The 16,299-nt window shown below is 35.9% G+C and overlaps 1 protein-coding gene across 4 annotated transcripts in view; it reads left to right on the top strand.

The window, feature by feature from the left end:
- Positions 1-16,299, top strand: part of COBLL1 (cordon-bleu WH2 repeat protein like 1) — a 75,647-nt gene that overhangs the window by 33,293 nt on the left and 26,055 nt on the right. For all 4 annotated transcript variants that reach the window (XM_052674481.1, XM_052674479.1, XM_052674478.1 and 1 more), the window contains exons 2-4: positions 8,748-8,927; positions 14,755-14,956; positions 16,029-16,257. In XM_052674481.1, coding sequence (XP_052530441.1) covers positions 8,836-8,927; positions 14,755-14,956; positions 16,029-16,257 — 523 coding nt within the window. In that variant the 5' untranslated portion in view covers positions 8,748-8,835. The remainder of the gene's footprint in view (positions 1-8,747; positions 8,928-14,754; positions 14,957-16,028; positions 16,258-16,299) is intronic.

The raw sequence follows: 16,299 nt of genomic DNA, 5'->3' as shown, positions 1-16,299 counted from the left end.
AAAAGCTCAGATAAATTGGCAATTCTTTGCTCCATTGATGTTCAGAACAGCAGCTAAAAAACCTGTGAGCAGAGCCAAGCGTTTCATCTGCAGGCTTTGAAAGATGTGCTGCTATACCTGCTTTCATGGCTAGTAGATAACAGCCAGGAGGGCAGATTTAGGTTTTTCTCTATTTGAGAGCCCCTAATTGAACTTCTCTTGCTGGTCACAGGAAAAGAATATCTGTACACGTGTGCTTTTACAGAAGTTCTTGAAAAAAGGTTTGAGTTTGTTCCTAGTGGAGCTGGCATATGTTTGCTTGAGTTTTAAATACTTGTTAGATTTACTAGTGTATCAAAGGTTAAGCTCCCTCTTTCAGATCAAGCTGCTCTTTGTTTTCTTTTCCTGTTTATTCAGCCAGTTATATATTACTCAATCACTGTTACAAATTTACTGCTTTCTCTTCCCTGCTCCTTCCTTTCTGTCAGATTGCTTTCATAACTGTAAATATAATAAAGACCAAATGAGTCATATGAAGTTTTTTTAGTTTTGAATGCTGTTCAGGTTGTTTCACTTCTCTTTTGATAGCAAACCTAACTTCATTTTCACTTTCAATAATTTGTGAAAAAGTTGCGAGTGGGAATAAGTATCTGCTTATTACAGAGACATGTTGCACACTGCTTGCCAAATTTGTATTTTGTGTTAGCATTATATACTTCACAAGTCCAAGATCTGAACCTCCTTAAAAGTAATGTTGTTGGAACTAATTTTCCTCCACAACTCTTCTTTTTAATTTTCTCCTTTTAAGAAGTAATACTGCTTTTGGCACAACAGGGTGTGATATAAAGGATTTATTTGTATAAGAATGTATTTTTTCTAATTCCTTAATAATAACGTTTATGCTAATTTACAGCACAATTGTTGTTGTTATTATTTTACTCTCTGTTGCCTGATAGCACTGCAAGCTCTTGGCTGTCTTCTAGCAGCAGGACAATTCTTAGGCCTAAAAAGGAGCTCACTGTTTTTCACTGAGCAGTGTAAAGGAACACAGATTTGATGGTTATCTGTATGCAAAGGCTGGGCAGTCTTTCTTTTGTTTTAAGTGACCTTGAAAAGGTCACTGTATTCATAGTTATTATTTCATTTGTAAGAGTGATGAACAAAAATCCTGTTGTTTTTTTTTTCCCCAAAAAGTTTTAAACTTGTATTTGAGTTAGTTACGTTGAAGTTGGAGTTGGTGTCCCTTTAATGCTAGGAGGGCTACCATTACAAACATGCTTTTCAAGATTGCCACTGCCATGGGGACAGACAGTCAGGTGAATATCTATTCTAAATGATCTGGAGGGAACTGAAGGATTCACTTGCTGCTTTCTTGCTTTCAGTGTGAACCAGTTGCCGAAAGATTCCATGAAGCTTTCATCTTACTGTCATGGTTACGGTCCCAGTCCAGTGATTTACTTCCCTCTAGCATAAAACTCTTCTAAAAAAAAAAAAATCTTTTCTCTAGAACTCTGAGGACAGTTAAGGAGGGATTCAACACATTCCATTGACTAGGAAAAGTTTTTTCTCTATTGAGAGCTTTAAAAACACATCTTAATTCCTGGGATGGCTTATTCTTGATCCTTTTTATTTATGGGAAGAGAGATGGGGTGTTTTTTGTTTGTGTCTCCTAAATGTAGACACAAATAAGAGAGGATTGCTGGATTCTGAGTAAACTCGTAGAGATGATCTAAGATCAACTTGTTAATCGTATCACTTGTAGTATCACTACTGACATATCAGTGTATTGGTTGCACAAAGCGTTTTCCTTTTAGGAGAACCCTTTACTTGGTCCTTTCTTTCTAGTATCTTTTTCTTTTGTAATATTTTTGTAAACACTGAGATTAATTTGCAATATTTATCTTCTTTCCCACTTATAAATATGTATAGAAACTGCACTGTGTAATACTTCACTGTCTCAAAGAGTTACAAGATTTTCATGGTTATTTCTCCAACTGGAAATTGGAGTTAAAATGTACTTCTGTACTTTTTTTTTTTTCTTGTAGCTATTGAAGTGCCTGGTAGGTACAGTAACTAAACAATGTAACTTCAGAATCTTCCCAAACAGGGAAGTGTATGAGTTTAGAGCCTGAAAGTTCACATTTATTTGTGGAGCAGATACAACAAACACTTCTTTCATTTTGTTCTACGCATACCATAAGTCTGGCTTGAAGGGATAACCTCCCAAGAATGAACCATGCTTGCCTCTCATTGATCCATACCTTGATCTTAACATCCAACTGATGCTTTCATAGTGGAAATAAACATGCAGACTGTGTATCAAACAGTGATATTGATCTAGAGATGAAAGCCTAGCATCTACGCTGATTGGCACATTATATAGATGTCACGATGCTGGCAGAGCAGCTAGCTGCTTAATTTTAAGAATAAATATAATAATACTGTAGTACTGCAATTTTTTTTTTGCAGAAACCTGGACCACAGAAACAAAACACTGCAGAGGAAGTTTTAATATATGTATATGTATAGCATAACTTTTTGTTTCTTTTACTGAAACTTTAAATTACTGAAGTAATTCTACATTTTTTTCAAGTAACTAGTTAGAAATGTGTGTGCATAGGGGTAGGATGCAGCAAGCAACAGTGAAAGATGGTTAGAATGTAGTGTAAATAGTTACATACGATGGTTTCATTTCCATTTTCTGAGCATAATGGCCACTGGAGGGAGAGGAAGGAATCTCTAGAACCTTAGAAATCAAATTAAAAATCTGCTTTTGAAAATGGTTGGATTTTGTGGTGGTGGTGTTTGTTTTTGAGGAGAACTACAGTTAACTGAAGTAAAGAACTTCCAGTCCTTTTTTCTCTGTCAACTTGAAACTTGGACTGGAAAAAAACAAGGATAGGAATGAGTGAATCTAAGATAAGAAAGATAAGTCTCTGAAAATGGAAAACAAACAAACAAAAAACAAACAAAAAAAAACACAACAAAGGTCTTCTGTTGTGGTATGAAATAAATACAGTTTTAAGTATGTGCTGGAAGGTGGACTCATCAAGCATTGCAAAATATTAAGATGCTTATGTGCTATAACCCAAGCACATACGCTGTTGTATCTCTGTGTAATATCATTAGGCTCTGACTGTAGTCGATATTATGCAATGGTTCCTCATAATGATGAACAGATATATGGGGACTCAGGCTTTCTGTGTCCTTTACTAATAGGGCACAGGATAACAGAAGCTCATATGGTAGGATGTCTGGAAGAAATTTTTTGCTTTGAATGCACAGATGCCAGGTATCAGATCAGAGGTAGAAAAATGCATAGAAGGTGAATCCTATGCTCACACACATGCTGTTCTGCTCTGCTAGTGGTGCTAAGGGTGGAAAAAGAAACGGTCCTACTTAAGTGTTTTCATTTTGGTCTATCACAAGATTATGCAGAGCGGATAAACGGCATCTCTGTAACTACTGTAACAAAATGTACTCTGAAGAAAAATGTTGTACATGGGGTAGGTATGTCAGTGCCATTGTTGGCATTCAGATGAAGAACAATGCAGATGAAAATTGAACTGTGTTTCAGTAAGGAAAAGAAACCATCTGTAATTACACTGCAGATGAAAATAATGCTATTGTGTACTATTCCATTTTTCACATCTTTGATTATGTAATTATCAAGTCCTCAACTGGGAGCTCCAGCTTTCCAACCAATTTATGTCTTATGAAATACTTAGATTTTTTTTTTTTTTAAAGGGGCTGACATCCGAAATATATAGTTGTGATTTTCATAAGAGATAGAAAGGCTTCTGTTCAGTGGTTGGTTTTTTTTTGTTTTGTTTTGTTTTTTGAGTGACTTACCTTGGAAAGCCTATAGCTACCAGAATCACACAGTAATGTGATGGTTGTCATGGAGCATTTTCCTTTCAAGTAGCATCTGATCTTGAAGATATGCAGCACTGGTGCTGTGAAATCAGTTACATCTCTGGGGATAATGAATAAACAGCAGGAAAGTTGGTGCTTTCTTACTTAGTGTACATGACAAATCTGTGAGCATTAAAGATAAGTATTGAAGTGGGAATGCTTGTAGAGGATATTTGTGGCTTAAATATGTAGCCTGTATATTGCCCAGAACTGATGCATCATTGTAAGTGAAAAACACTGAGGTAAGCCTGAACTCTTGTTAACTGTTCTTTCACTGAACAGATGATGTGCAAGATTTCCGCTGTCTGCCTCAGCTACGTAGCAGTGGAGCAGCATTGTAATAATTGTGATAACTGCTTTGAATGAGAAGTCAAAGACAAGAAAACATCTAGAAGAAGCTTTACTGAAGGGCCTGTTTCCTTTCTGGAGGTGATCTCAATGCTTTTCTGACTTTCAGTGTGGAAAAAAAAGTTCTACTAGTTTTGGCATTCTCCTTCATATAATTGGGTGTTTTTAGTGTCACAGTGCAAACTTAGTTTGTTTAACAAACTTAAATCCATCTCTCGTACAGCAGAAAGCTTTTATTCTTCTAGATTGAGTGAATTTTTTCAGTACCTCAGAGCTGACTCAATTTCAGTTTATATCCCTTATGTCTTTTCCTGTGTGATCATTTAAGTAATTGCTATAGAAGACTTGAGAGCTGGTCCTACTGAGGTTAGAGCCAAAATAATGTCACTAAAAGAGCTATGAAGGTGCCTCTGTGTGGTGTCTTAGTAATTTGCTCAAGACTGGAAGTTAAGTGCTGTAAACATTAATACCCTTTGAAATCAGGAATTGAAGAGGTGGATTGTTTATGCTGTTGCCTTTGCTTGTGTACAAATGTAGCAGATAGATTTCCTCTTTTCTCCAGTTTTTGGGGAAAGTGATCTTTATCAAGAGGAAGTGCTGGCAGTAACTGAAATATCCAGGTCACTGTAAGTTCAAGTATTTCTCATTGTTTTAAAGGACCTTTTGCCAGTTACTGGTGCAAGATACTTTAGTTATAAAATACACTGCTTGTTGATTTCTAATGGGATTTTTCTGAAACTTCTTTATATTTTTTTTCCAGTTTAACATCAAATAAATATAGTTTTATTTATTGTACTCAGACCTTTATTTCAAAAAGGGCTTTCACACATTGAAATCATTGGCACTATTAGTTTTTTTATTATTTTTCTGCAAGCAGGAAACATGTTGATATACAGCAACGGAACTTATTTTTGTAAAAGTGGGACCTGAAGCGCTTAAAGTGTTGTCTTTTGGCCTTGCATTTGATTTGAACAGCTGTACTGCTTTTACTTAACAAAATGGTGAAATATATCTGTATTTTAGCTGGAAGAATTCTTTAACATCCTCTAGCTGCCTTTTCTGGGACTGGGAAGAATTAGGAAAGAAAGTGGGGTTTTTTCTACTTCATATGATTAAATGGATGACACTCATGTCACAGATTAGTGGGTGGCTGGAGTTGTTTATCCTATGGTAAACTGGGGAAGCACATCCCTTGGTGTGGACTGGCACCTCTGTGTCTGTGCAGAGCAGTCAGGCAGCAGGGGGGCAAGGAAGCAGGGAGCACCCACCTTGTGTGGGACGCTGCTGCGCAGTTTCCAGGGGAATTTTAATTAAACTTTGTCCTTACTTGATTTAAATTTCTATTTTAACTCACGTTTGTATGCTGTGGCTAAATCAGGTGTATATTGATTCTTCCCACATCTCTCCTTTAATTCTGTAGTAGCCAATAAAATAATGTTTTGGGTTGTTCTAACTTCTAATATTTACTCTGCAAATTAGATTAGAATAGGCCTGCTTAGCTCCCAGCACATCTGGAAGCCATCTGAACATGAAAGGTGCTGTGAATGGGACCATATATGGAGCACCTTTTTCTGACTTCCAAATGTTTATTTTTATATGATTGGTATTTATTGTTATTGGTATTGTTACAATTGCATTTTACCTTACTTAACATTCAGAGAAGAAACTGCCTTAACCATTCTGTGTTTGTAGCAAAATTATTAAAAATGCTAGCAGCCTTCTGGCAGAGATGAAGAGATGAGAGAAAACCAGGCATTTGCTTGGTTGATTTTTATGATGGATAAGAATTTGAAAATGATTCCACCAACTTGAGTTATTTGGATAATGCTGGTTTTGTGATTTTTGGTGGTTGGTCCCTCAGGGTGCCTGAGAGAAGGTGCCTGTAGCAACTTCTTGCTGACTACACTGTGCAAAAGAGGAGGGGAGGGCTTGCAGGTTAAAAGTACTCCTGCAAGTGGATTCCCACCACCCTGTCACTTGCTGCTTTTGCTCTGCAGCTACAGATGTAGTAACATCTGATGTTGTTTGCATTACCAAATAGCAACTCAGGGATCATGTGAATGCAGGTCTCCAAAACAAACAAACAAACAAACCTTGAAAGACCAAATGCAACTCTTTTGGGGGGAGTACAAGACATGAGAGAATAGGTAAAAAATGAAGAAAAAAGTCCCTGTGACATCTGGAAACAGAAAATGAGAGTATGGGGATATCTGTTGCTTAGTAAGACACTTAATAAAGCTCAGTATATCTTCTGACAACATACACTTGGAGGTTTCTCCTCCTTTGAGTGGATTGGGAAACATAAACCTGACTAGCCATAAAAATCTACAAAGATCTGTTGTAGATAAGATAGGTTTGCTGTTCTTTGTTGGGGTAAATGGAAAGTCGACCTCACTACACTGCCTAACCCCACATCATGTGCTTATGTTCTTCATGAGTGTGTCTCCCATCATCTTCCAACTGTTGCACACAAATTTTGTCTCCTTTTTTCTAGTTTTAGCTCTCTGTAGTGTAAGCTGAACACTATAAATAAGCCTGCATTTTACTAAGGCTGCACACTTACTGATGAGTTTGTTTTGGGTTGAGCATGATCTGTAGCAGTAGTGGAGTTCCAGCAATGAAATAGCATTTGTCTGCTTAATGGAAAATAGAGTCCACTAGCATTTGTGAACGATGGCATGTAATCTTCAGGGACTGAATTCTGAGTTCATTTGTGATAAATAACCTGAAGTTGCCTAAAGATGTTGAAGATGAGTACAGAAGGGGAAAGGCATATTGCTTTGCTTTGGGCATAGATTTCTTTTTTCTTTTTCTTTTTCTTTTTCTTTTTTCTTTTTCTTTTTTCTTTTTCTTTTTTTTTAAGTAACATGTTATAAGGGCTTTTTGTTTTTGTTTTTTAATAGTTGTAATTATGTTGTTTTTGGCAGTTAGATGAAAGCTAAGGTTATACAGAACAAACAAACAAAGAGGAGGAGTAAAGAACAGCTTGATTCATAACACACTGTTGTAGAGACTGAAGCTAAATGTGCAGCTGACGCCACATGTCATGAGTCTTAGATGGAGAGAGGTGTGCAACAAAGCTAATTTGAAATATGAACAGAGAGGAGACAAATGTTGATGATGAATGTTCATTGGGTGTGTTTGGACATTTAGGAGTTCTGATGAGCTGGGAGAGGCTGTGAATAGTTAATTATTCAGCACAGAGTTCTGAAGTTCAAAACTCCAAGTACTTTCAGAAACAGCTCAGTCATGTGAACCCTCGTTACACAGTCATCTTTTGCATTGTTGTTTTGGACCTTGTTTGTTCTTCACTGTAAGTGACTTTAAACTTTGTTTTGCCAAAAAATATGTTTCTAATTCTGTGCTACGTGTTTTATGTTACTTCTGTGGGATAAGTCCAAAAGTCAATGTTTTTGTTGTTAATGTAAACAAAGTTTGGTACAACACTGAGATCTAAACTGCAATCATAATTTTGGAATGAATAGCGTGCTCATATATACGTTTGTAGTTTAACTTTTAGTGAGTGTGGCTTCCTTCCAGTCTTTCTCTTTTTAAGAAATAAATTCTCTTGAGACAGTGCATGTCCATATAGGGCTTTTTTCTTCTAATGATGAAATTCTTAATAATAGTATCTTTTCCTCGTGATTATATTGGTGAAATCTAAAGTACTTTGAAGGGAACGTTCTACTATTTGTTGTAGGAAATAACAGAATTTATAGCATAGCATAAACAAATTGAGATGTAGAAAATGTTCCTTTTGGACCATTTTAGATTTTTTTAATGTTTTGCAAAGGTTTTTGTGTATGCATGAGAAATAAGACTGGGAAGAAAAGTGAGAGAATAAATATAGGAAATCAACAGAGGTGGCAGGAAAACGTGGAAACATTTTGTGACTGAAATGTCAGGAAAGATCAATAATACTGCTATTTTATTACTATATAGAACCAAATAGAGTAGAGTAGGTAGAATTTATTTAATAAGTTTTAATAATTAAAAGAATAAATTAGTGGGGAAAAGTACGATTTTTGCCATGCCTGTCTATCCAACAGATTAAACATACAGCACAATTTAGCTGCGTGCAGTGTAGTTCAGTATTTCTGCTTATACCAATCTAGTAAGTCTGTTTGGAGAACACTCAAATAAGGTCTTGGCTTTTTCTATCTCAAGGGAGAAGAAAAGTAATTCATTTATTTTTGAGTGTATATTTAAAATATTAACAAAAGCTTTTAGTTTTGGACTCGCATTATTGGGCATTTGTATTTAAACTTACCATATCAAAAACAAATCCATTTTTATTTGACAAGATAGATATTTTAGTTTGGTTATTTATCTTTGGTCACAACTGACTGTAAGTGCAAAATATTCTCTCATTCTTTCCTTACACATATTGATTTAATGCCATGAGTGAAAAGAATTAAGTTCATGATTCATTCCTGTCTCAAAACTTGTTAGTTTGCAGGCCTGGAATCAAATATTTGACTTTACCTTGTATCCATTTATTTCAGAAGAAAAGCTAAAGCACCTCCTCCTCCATCTGAAGCCAGAACGGTCACTGATTGTCCATTTGATGACACAGAATCAGCCAACATCATCATGGAACAGAAAGAGAATGTAATTGATAAAGACATTGAACTGTCAGTGGTCCTGCCAGGAGATGTGATCAAATACACTACGGTTAATGGGAGGTATGTTACATGGAATGACATTTCTGTTTAATTTTCCTTTCCTACTGAAGTTTATTTCAACCTTTATCCAGGCATAACTCACTCTGTAAAATATACAAGTTTTATAAGACTGGGTGTTTTTGAGTAAATTTGAAAACATATACTTTACTTACCTTTTAGGAAGACTGTTTTTTTTGAAGCAGAAGGTCTGTATGGCACCTATAAGGATGCAAAGATACACCTGTAGTTCTTTCTCATCACTGCAGATCTGTAGAAAAGTGCTGTTTGTGCGGTACACTGAATTTTCACATATGCTTTTTCTTTGTTAGACTTTTCTGCTTCCTACTAAGCTGCAAAGTCATGTGTTCAGCACTTCTACTTATTGCCTACTAGTAGTCCTAAAAATCATCATTTCATACAAAATATATAAAGCTTCAAAGAAAGCTTCTAGTTATAGCTTTGGTAACTTTTTTTTTTAATAAATCAAATATGTTTTGCTGAACCTGGTTTTAATTTGGAATAAATATTTCAGTCTGTTAGTTGATGAAATGGATTGTGCATGTAACTCCCAAGTCACTTTTAGATCAGAAATTGATTGGTGAGTTGAAATCATAAACCCTGGGACTTAACCCACTGAGATAATTAACATTCTGTTCTTACTGAGAAGATCCTGTGCAAACCCTTCTGTAGATCAGAGCAGTTGGAATGCCAGTCTGTGCTGAGTAACATAAACATGTAGCTACGCCAACCTCACGTTATAATCAGAGATACTGACTGTAGTGGCTTAAGTCTGTTTGCATGCCTTGTCATTTGCTAGAGTTGATGAAGTCATTTTTTAGGTATCACACATCAGAACTGCAATAAATTAATTTGTATGGATTATTATTATTTTTTTCTCCATACATCATCTAGTTTTTCAGGATAAGTTAATTCATATTTCCTGAAAATATTATATTTCTTAAAAACAGATGTTCTAAAATAATTCGTTACTACTGTGATACTTTACAGTGTCCTGCTAGTAAGTTTACAGCAAGGAATATTTCTGTCTGTAAATGTGGTTCTTTCCTCTATTTTCTAAATTTCTTAAAGATAAGATTCCATATGCTCACTGTCAAGCAGTTCTCCCCCTTTTCTTCACTCCTCCTGTCCATGCTTCTGAGTACCACACCTGCTGTATCTAGCTTTCCCAAGAACAAAGTGCCAGAAAATTGCTTATTTCCTCACTCAGTCAGACTTCATTGCAAATAGATAGTGTTTAGGAAGTACAGACATTTTCCAATCAGTTTTAATATCCCTTGGTTAGTACTTTTTTCTTTTTCAACTGAGAGTCTTTGTGTCAATTCCTTAAATGGTACCCTGACAAATAACCTGCATTAGTGCTCCCAGGCTCGTTCACAGTGAAGGGGAATACTATCCAGGACCTGTGCTTCAAAGCATCTTTTCTTTCAGCTTTGCATTGTCTAGAAGATTGTATTTTGTGGACAGATAAGCAAGACAGCACTGAAAATGACATAATCTGCTGATTTGTCTTGCTGGTATCCAGAGGTGGGCAGTTTTAAAGCTTTGGAGTGGAAATACCTTTTTATATCTCATATTCGGGGAAAAAGAGAAATGGGGATTTGTGCAATCATGTGCTGCAAGAAACATCTCCACTGTTCTCAGGTGAAATTGGGTGGTTTGTTCCCTGCCTTGGAGTAGTGGATAGCAGGAATAAGATGTTGTATAGGTAAATATCTTTGTGAGTGGTATGCAGTGGCTGATAAAAATGGATCTGTTGTATCTAAATCTTTTCAGAGGAAAAGATTTCAAGAGAGTTAAGTTAAGGATCCTTGAGTTGTTTAAGGACAACTAAAGTAAAAACTGAGAGACTGAGAACAGAAAGGAGGGCTGTAATAATCGCTCGTTGCTCATTTTGAAACTTCGGGCATAGAGTTTGTTGTGTGGGTTCCTTCATGTAAGCCTAGACACCAGTCTGTATTTTGTAGTCATTGGTGATGATGATTCAGTTCAACCATTCAGAATTGAAGGATTTCTCATGGTGTTCTGAGCAAGCATTTATTTATTTATTTTTGAAAAGTCACGATAGGAGCAGTGATGATGGGGGAAGGCACGTGGTTCAAAGAAAGGAATTAACAAAGCTTCAAATTTTTTTCATGATTTGTTTTTGAAATGTTTTTCAGTGTGACATTTTTTGAGTCTTCTCATTAGTTCTGAATAGAGCACAGAATTCAAGAATTGTTTGCAGCCAAAGAAGAAGAAAAATAATTTGACAAATTTCCTTACTTAGTGACTTGTATTCCCATAGTGAAGAAATGTAGTTTGAGAAAGATTTTTCTAATTGAAATAATTAGTTTCAATTGTATGTGCTAGTGAACTATCTTACAGTTGATTTGTTTGGAATTTGTGCATTGAATTATTTTCCTGGTCTGCATTTTTATGGCTTTAATTTCAGACACATTTCAGACCTTAGCTTGGCTAACTTCGTTTCTTTACAGCCTTTTGAGTTTCCATTTGATCCGTTCTTGAGTATTTTCAGTCATTAGGGTTTGCTTAGAGAACTGTTGGTTTACTCTGTATGGTGAATAGCAAGCTTTGTGGTGTTGCCCTACTTTCCAAAATCTATTGTACTTACATTTGTTAGTAACACATTCTGGAGGGTTTGGTGTTTTTTGTAGTTCTCTGTCAAAACAAATGCCTTTTTCTTTTTAGAGAGTAGCATTAATGAGCACTTTAGCCAGGGAGCTACATACTTAAGTAATCAGAGGTTTATAGGAAGCCTAATTGCCTGTGTGTAGGTTTATTTTATGTACGTATGTATTTTTATTTTTGTTCATCTTCCTGCCCACCTAGTAATCTTTATGGTGGCTATTAACTGAGTTTTGTCTATTTGGTGGTGTTTCTCATTATACTCATGATGAGAAGACCGTGCCTCTAAAACTTGATTAGGTAGGAATACGTAATTAAAAAAAAAAAAGGCAGAATGTAGAAACTTGATGGATATTTTCTTGAAACGCTTGGTCCAGTATTTGAAGTGATATCTTTAATGGCTGGTTTTGAACTCAACTTGCTATAAACATAATATAGTTTGATGTATTCTAGATGGAAACTCATCATAAATGGGACAACTATTAGCCAGTTCTTGCTATCATATAGTCATATGGGAATAACCAGAGGAAAACAGATAAGGAATGGAGAAGTGCAAGAACACTTGTCATGAGAGATTTCCAGAAAACTAAGTAATGTAATGAGTTTAAAGTAATTGCGAATAATAACTTTACTGAAATGAGATGAATGGACACCAGCAGATATTATACTCCAAAATTGCTGCTAAGCTCCTCTTAGTTTTACTCATTTGAAAGCTGTTAAATTTACTGTATTACATGTACTTCTGTACCTTCGTTCTTGGAAGAGTTTAACAAAAAGTAGTTTTATGAGTTTTGGAGAATGTGATTACGAAAATTTGCTTTTTGTATCATTCTAAGGAAATGTAAAGCGCTCGTGGCTGGCATCTTGGCCTCCAGCAGTGTGGGGAGTCTGACATCCTTTAGTCACACAAGTTGTTTTTGGAAGTAGAAAGCAAATTTACAGTGAAACATTGCCCTTATGTACTTTTGCATATACTTGTCTGTTTATGGGCAGCTGTGTTTCTTGCTTACTGGCCTGCCACTATTTGTGACTGGTTAAGGTGAGGGCTTGCCCCCTTCACCGTGGTGTGTTTGCACTGAAGGGCTCTCTGTGACCTTTGCCTATGAATTCCTATCCTGCTCATCTTCAGCGTTCCTATGTTGCTCCTGCTGGGAGAAAAGGTAAACTTCTTGGATAGCCTGCTAACCAGAAGGCAGACAGTACTTCTAGTGGTGACTTCTCTGTGGTGCTTTCTCTGGCTGCCTCCTCCCACACCAGCCCACCCCCAGTGAAATGTGCATTTCTAGCTCCTTATCTTCTCTAATGAAAGGGAGTGAGATGGATGCAGTTGTTTTGTTAAGGGTTAGAAGTAAGAGAAACAGAATAGTCCTTCTTCCTTGTGATTGAACCAGGCTGTGATATATAAATGAAGAACTGAAATAAAGTCTTTCTTTTTATTAAATGAAAAAACAGTTTCTTGTCATCATTGTTTGTTTGTTTTTAATTTAGTTTTCACTGCATTTCTCATGGTACTTTTAGGCTGACATACATCATCTAGATGAAGACGTGGGAGTTAATTACATTCTTTATATCTTTTCAGACTATTTGATAGCCGTTTTCTGTCACTTTATGGGGAATTATTTCTCCATGTATTTTGGCTTTGTTATGCCACCTGCCTTTTTCTCCTGAGGCAAGGAATCTCTTCTACCACTTAACTAGGCAGAAGCTTTCTCTTGAAAAAGAAGTAACTGGAAGGAGTTGTGTGTGCACCAGGGAGTCCAACTGAGCCAGTAGAATTTAGAAGACAGTCTGCTTAGGGGGAGGCACAGGATTGTTCTTTAAGAAGAGATGAAAATAGGAGTTAAATTCTAGGGTTTATTAAAGGGGAAAAAATAATGCTGCAATGATTTTTAAGCTTCAGTCATTCTTAATTCTTTTTTCAGAACTGGATTGTATAAAAAGTCTGTTAAAATTCATACTTAATGTATAAATATATTCATAATCTTTGTCGTCTAGGATTCTGCTTAGCTTGATGACTGTTCAGATATCTATTTCCACATTCTGTTATGCTACCAGAAGACTTCCATCTGTTATGCTTACATCTAGAATTTAAGATTTTTGATAAACACAAACTAGCCAAGTCTTGCATTAATTTTCACTTAGACACTTCAGCATTCTTTCCAATGTATCGTTTGATTGCTTCAAACTTCTATATTATTTTCATAATATCCTTGTGAGACAAAGTAGGTGATATATTCCCTTGTTTGTAATTATAACTGGGAAATGTGGAGGATGTCCACATGAAATACTCCTTAAAAATGATTATCCAATGCCAAAAATTAGGACTCATGCTCCAGTGACCTGGTAATTCTATAACTGTATTCAGTTGGCAGTAGTGTACAAAGTTGGCATACTCTCCTTATCTTCAGTGCATTTAATCTTTCTATTATACTTCCGTTTGAAGTACAACTTCAATAAATTCATTCCAGTAGCAACTGGGAATGTTCAGACTATCTTAATATGTTTTGTGATTTTTTTTTTTTTCCCCACTGCTCACTAAGAGCAAAGGGCATACTGATAGCGATCATGTATGTAAAATGCGCCTGGACTTGGTTCGCTGTGAAAAGGACATCTGTTGCATCTCACAGATTTTTATCAATGAAAATGAGATTCAACTACTGTACTGTGATTTAGCTTCTTCACCTTTATCTGCATGGCTCTTATTTTGCAAACCCTAAATCCTTGAAAGGTGACTTCCTCAAACTTCATCTTACCTGCTTCTTCTGCATGGCTCGTGCTGAGAATTTCTGTAAATTCATGTCTCTTGTAACCTCAGAGTAGATATAAAAATTTGAAGCTGTGGAAGAATATTATTTACTGAACAGAAGGGCATTCATCACAACTACTGCAGTTCCCACTAATGGTCAGATGAGGTGGCTAATCCGCATCTCCATGCTGGTCCTGAGAAAGCATCACTTTAGATAAGCAAAAATGCCCCCCTTTGCTCTAGCTCTTGCTATACTTCTATATAATCTGTTTCATTTTAGTGATTTTTAAAAAAATTCATTTTTGTTTTTAATTTTGTTGTTGTAATTGAAGATATTTAAAATCAGTGCCTGACAGTAACTATTTAGTCATGGAAGGATAAATGCTTAGCATCATACTTTGTTTAATAGCCTGCTTAATTATCATCTGTTGTAGCTGTTTGATTTGCATTTGACAGGAAGCCCATGATGGACTTGCTGATCTTTCTCTGTGCACAGTATCATTTAAACCCCTCAAGTTACACAATAGAGTTGATATCAGCAGAAAACAGCCAGATTAAATTCAAACCTAATACACCAGTGGGAATGCTTGAAGTGGAAAAGGTCATTCTGAAACCAAAACAAGTGGATAAGAAGAAACCTGCTCCAGTGATACCAGAGGTGAGGACTAAAATTATAGCGTACTGAGAAACTAGAATTACTATTGTATATTGTATTCAACAACTTAAGCTGATAGATCAGCCTCTTGTTTCACATTTTCCTGTTATTTCTCATCCTCTCACTATGCACCCCTGTGAAAATCTTGTCAATGTACTATTAATGACCTCCTAAAGTAAAAATATATCTTAATTTGTTCTGTCAAGCATCTTTGCTGCCAAAGGAAAGAAACATCACAATATTATTTGAGATCCTATGCCTTAGTGGCCTTAGTGTGCATCTGAACATTTTTGAAGATGGAGTATGGCTGAATACATCCTTCTGCAAATTGAAAATCAAAAACTTGTAACATCTGTCATGTTGTGTACAAGATTATGGACATAAAAAAAAATATAGTACCCGTACAACCTTGTGAATACACATTCATTTTCCTTTGTTACATGCTACATGGAACATGTTACAAGTTTCTAATAATGTTGCTTTTTTTTTTTTTTTTGCTTTTTTTTTTTTTTTTTTTTTTTTGCTTTTTTAAATATACCCTCAAGAACTCAGGGGCTTTTAGAAGTGCTGAAGCACTTTCTGGGAGTTGCCTAAATCTGTCTGTCCTTCTCTGTCACTATAGAAGAATACCGTGATTTTTTGGTGGTGGTGGTGGTGGTGGTTTTGGTGGTTTTTCTATTTTTGTTTTAATCTATCTAAAGCACTTACATGAGGTCGGGATCCTCTTCAGCTGCCCTTTTAACTTGGTTCTGTGCACACACGTTGTGCAGGTTCTCGTTGCTCATTTGCTGTCTTCTCTAGCTACCTAGTGTGATGGTATGCCATCCTAGTCCATGTGTGTTCCCTGCTGGGCAGACAAATGACAGATGCTAAAGGAGCAGGCTATTTCAAGTGTCCTTTCACTGGGTAAAAAAGGAATTACAAAAGATTTCTTAGTTTCTCTTGTATTGTTACTGAATATATAATATTGAATCTGGCCTAATCATAATTCTGGTGATTACTGTAAGACTGTTATGAAAATGCTGGTTGTTTCAAAATTTGTGTAGGATATTTATTGGAACTCTTTTCTCTTCAGCAAACAGTAAGAGTAGTGATAAACTACAAGAAGACACAGAAGACGGTAGTAAGAGTTAGTCCATATTCACCTCTTCAAGAACTCATACCAATTATCTGTAGTAAATGTGAATTTGATCCTTCAAACACTGTTTTACTGAAGAATTATCAGTCTCAAGAAGCACTTGATGTGACAAAATCTCTTAATGATCTTGGCCTAAGAGAATTATATGCCATGGATATCAGTCGAGGTAAGAAAAGATACCTTTGATAACTTGTTATTATTGAAAAGA

The sequence above is a fragment of the Tympanuchus pallidicinctus genome, unplaced genomic scaffold, assembly GCF_026119805.1.
Source record: "Tympanuchus pallidicinctus isolate F22 unplaced genomic scaffold, pur_lepc_1.0 scaffold15, whole genome shotgun sequence".
Classification (NCBI taxonomy): Eukaryota; Metazoa; Chordata; class Aves; order Galliformes; family Phasianidae; genus Tympanuchus; species Tympanuchus pallidicinctus.
The sequence above is the reverse complement of the archived record's forward strand: the minus strand, read 5'-3'. Positions and strand labels throughout refer to the sequence as shown.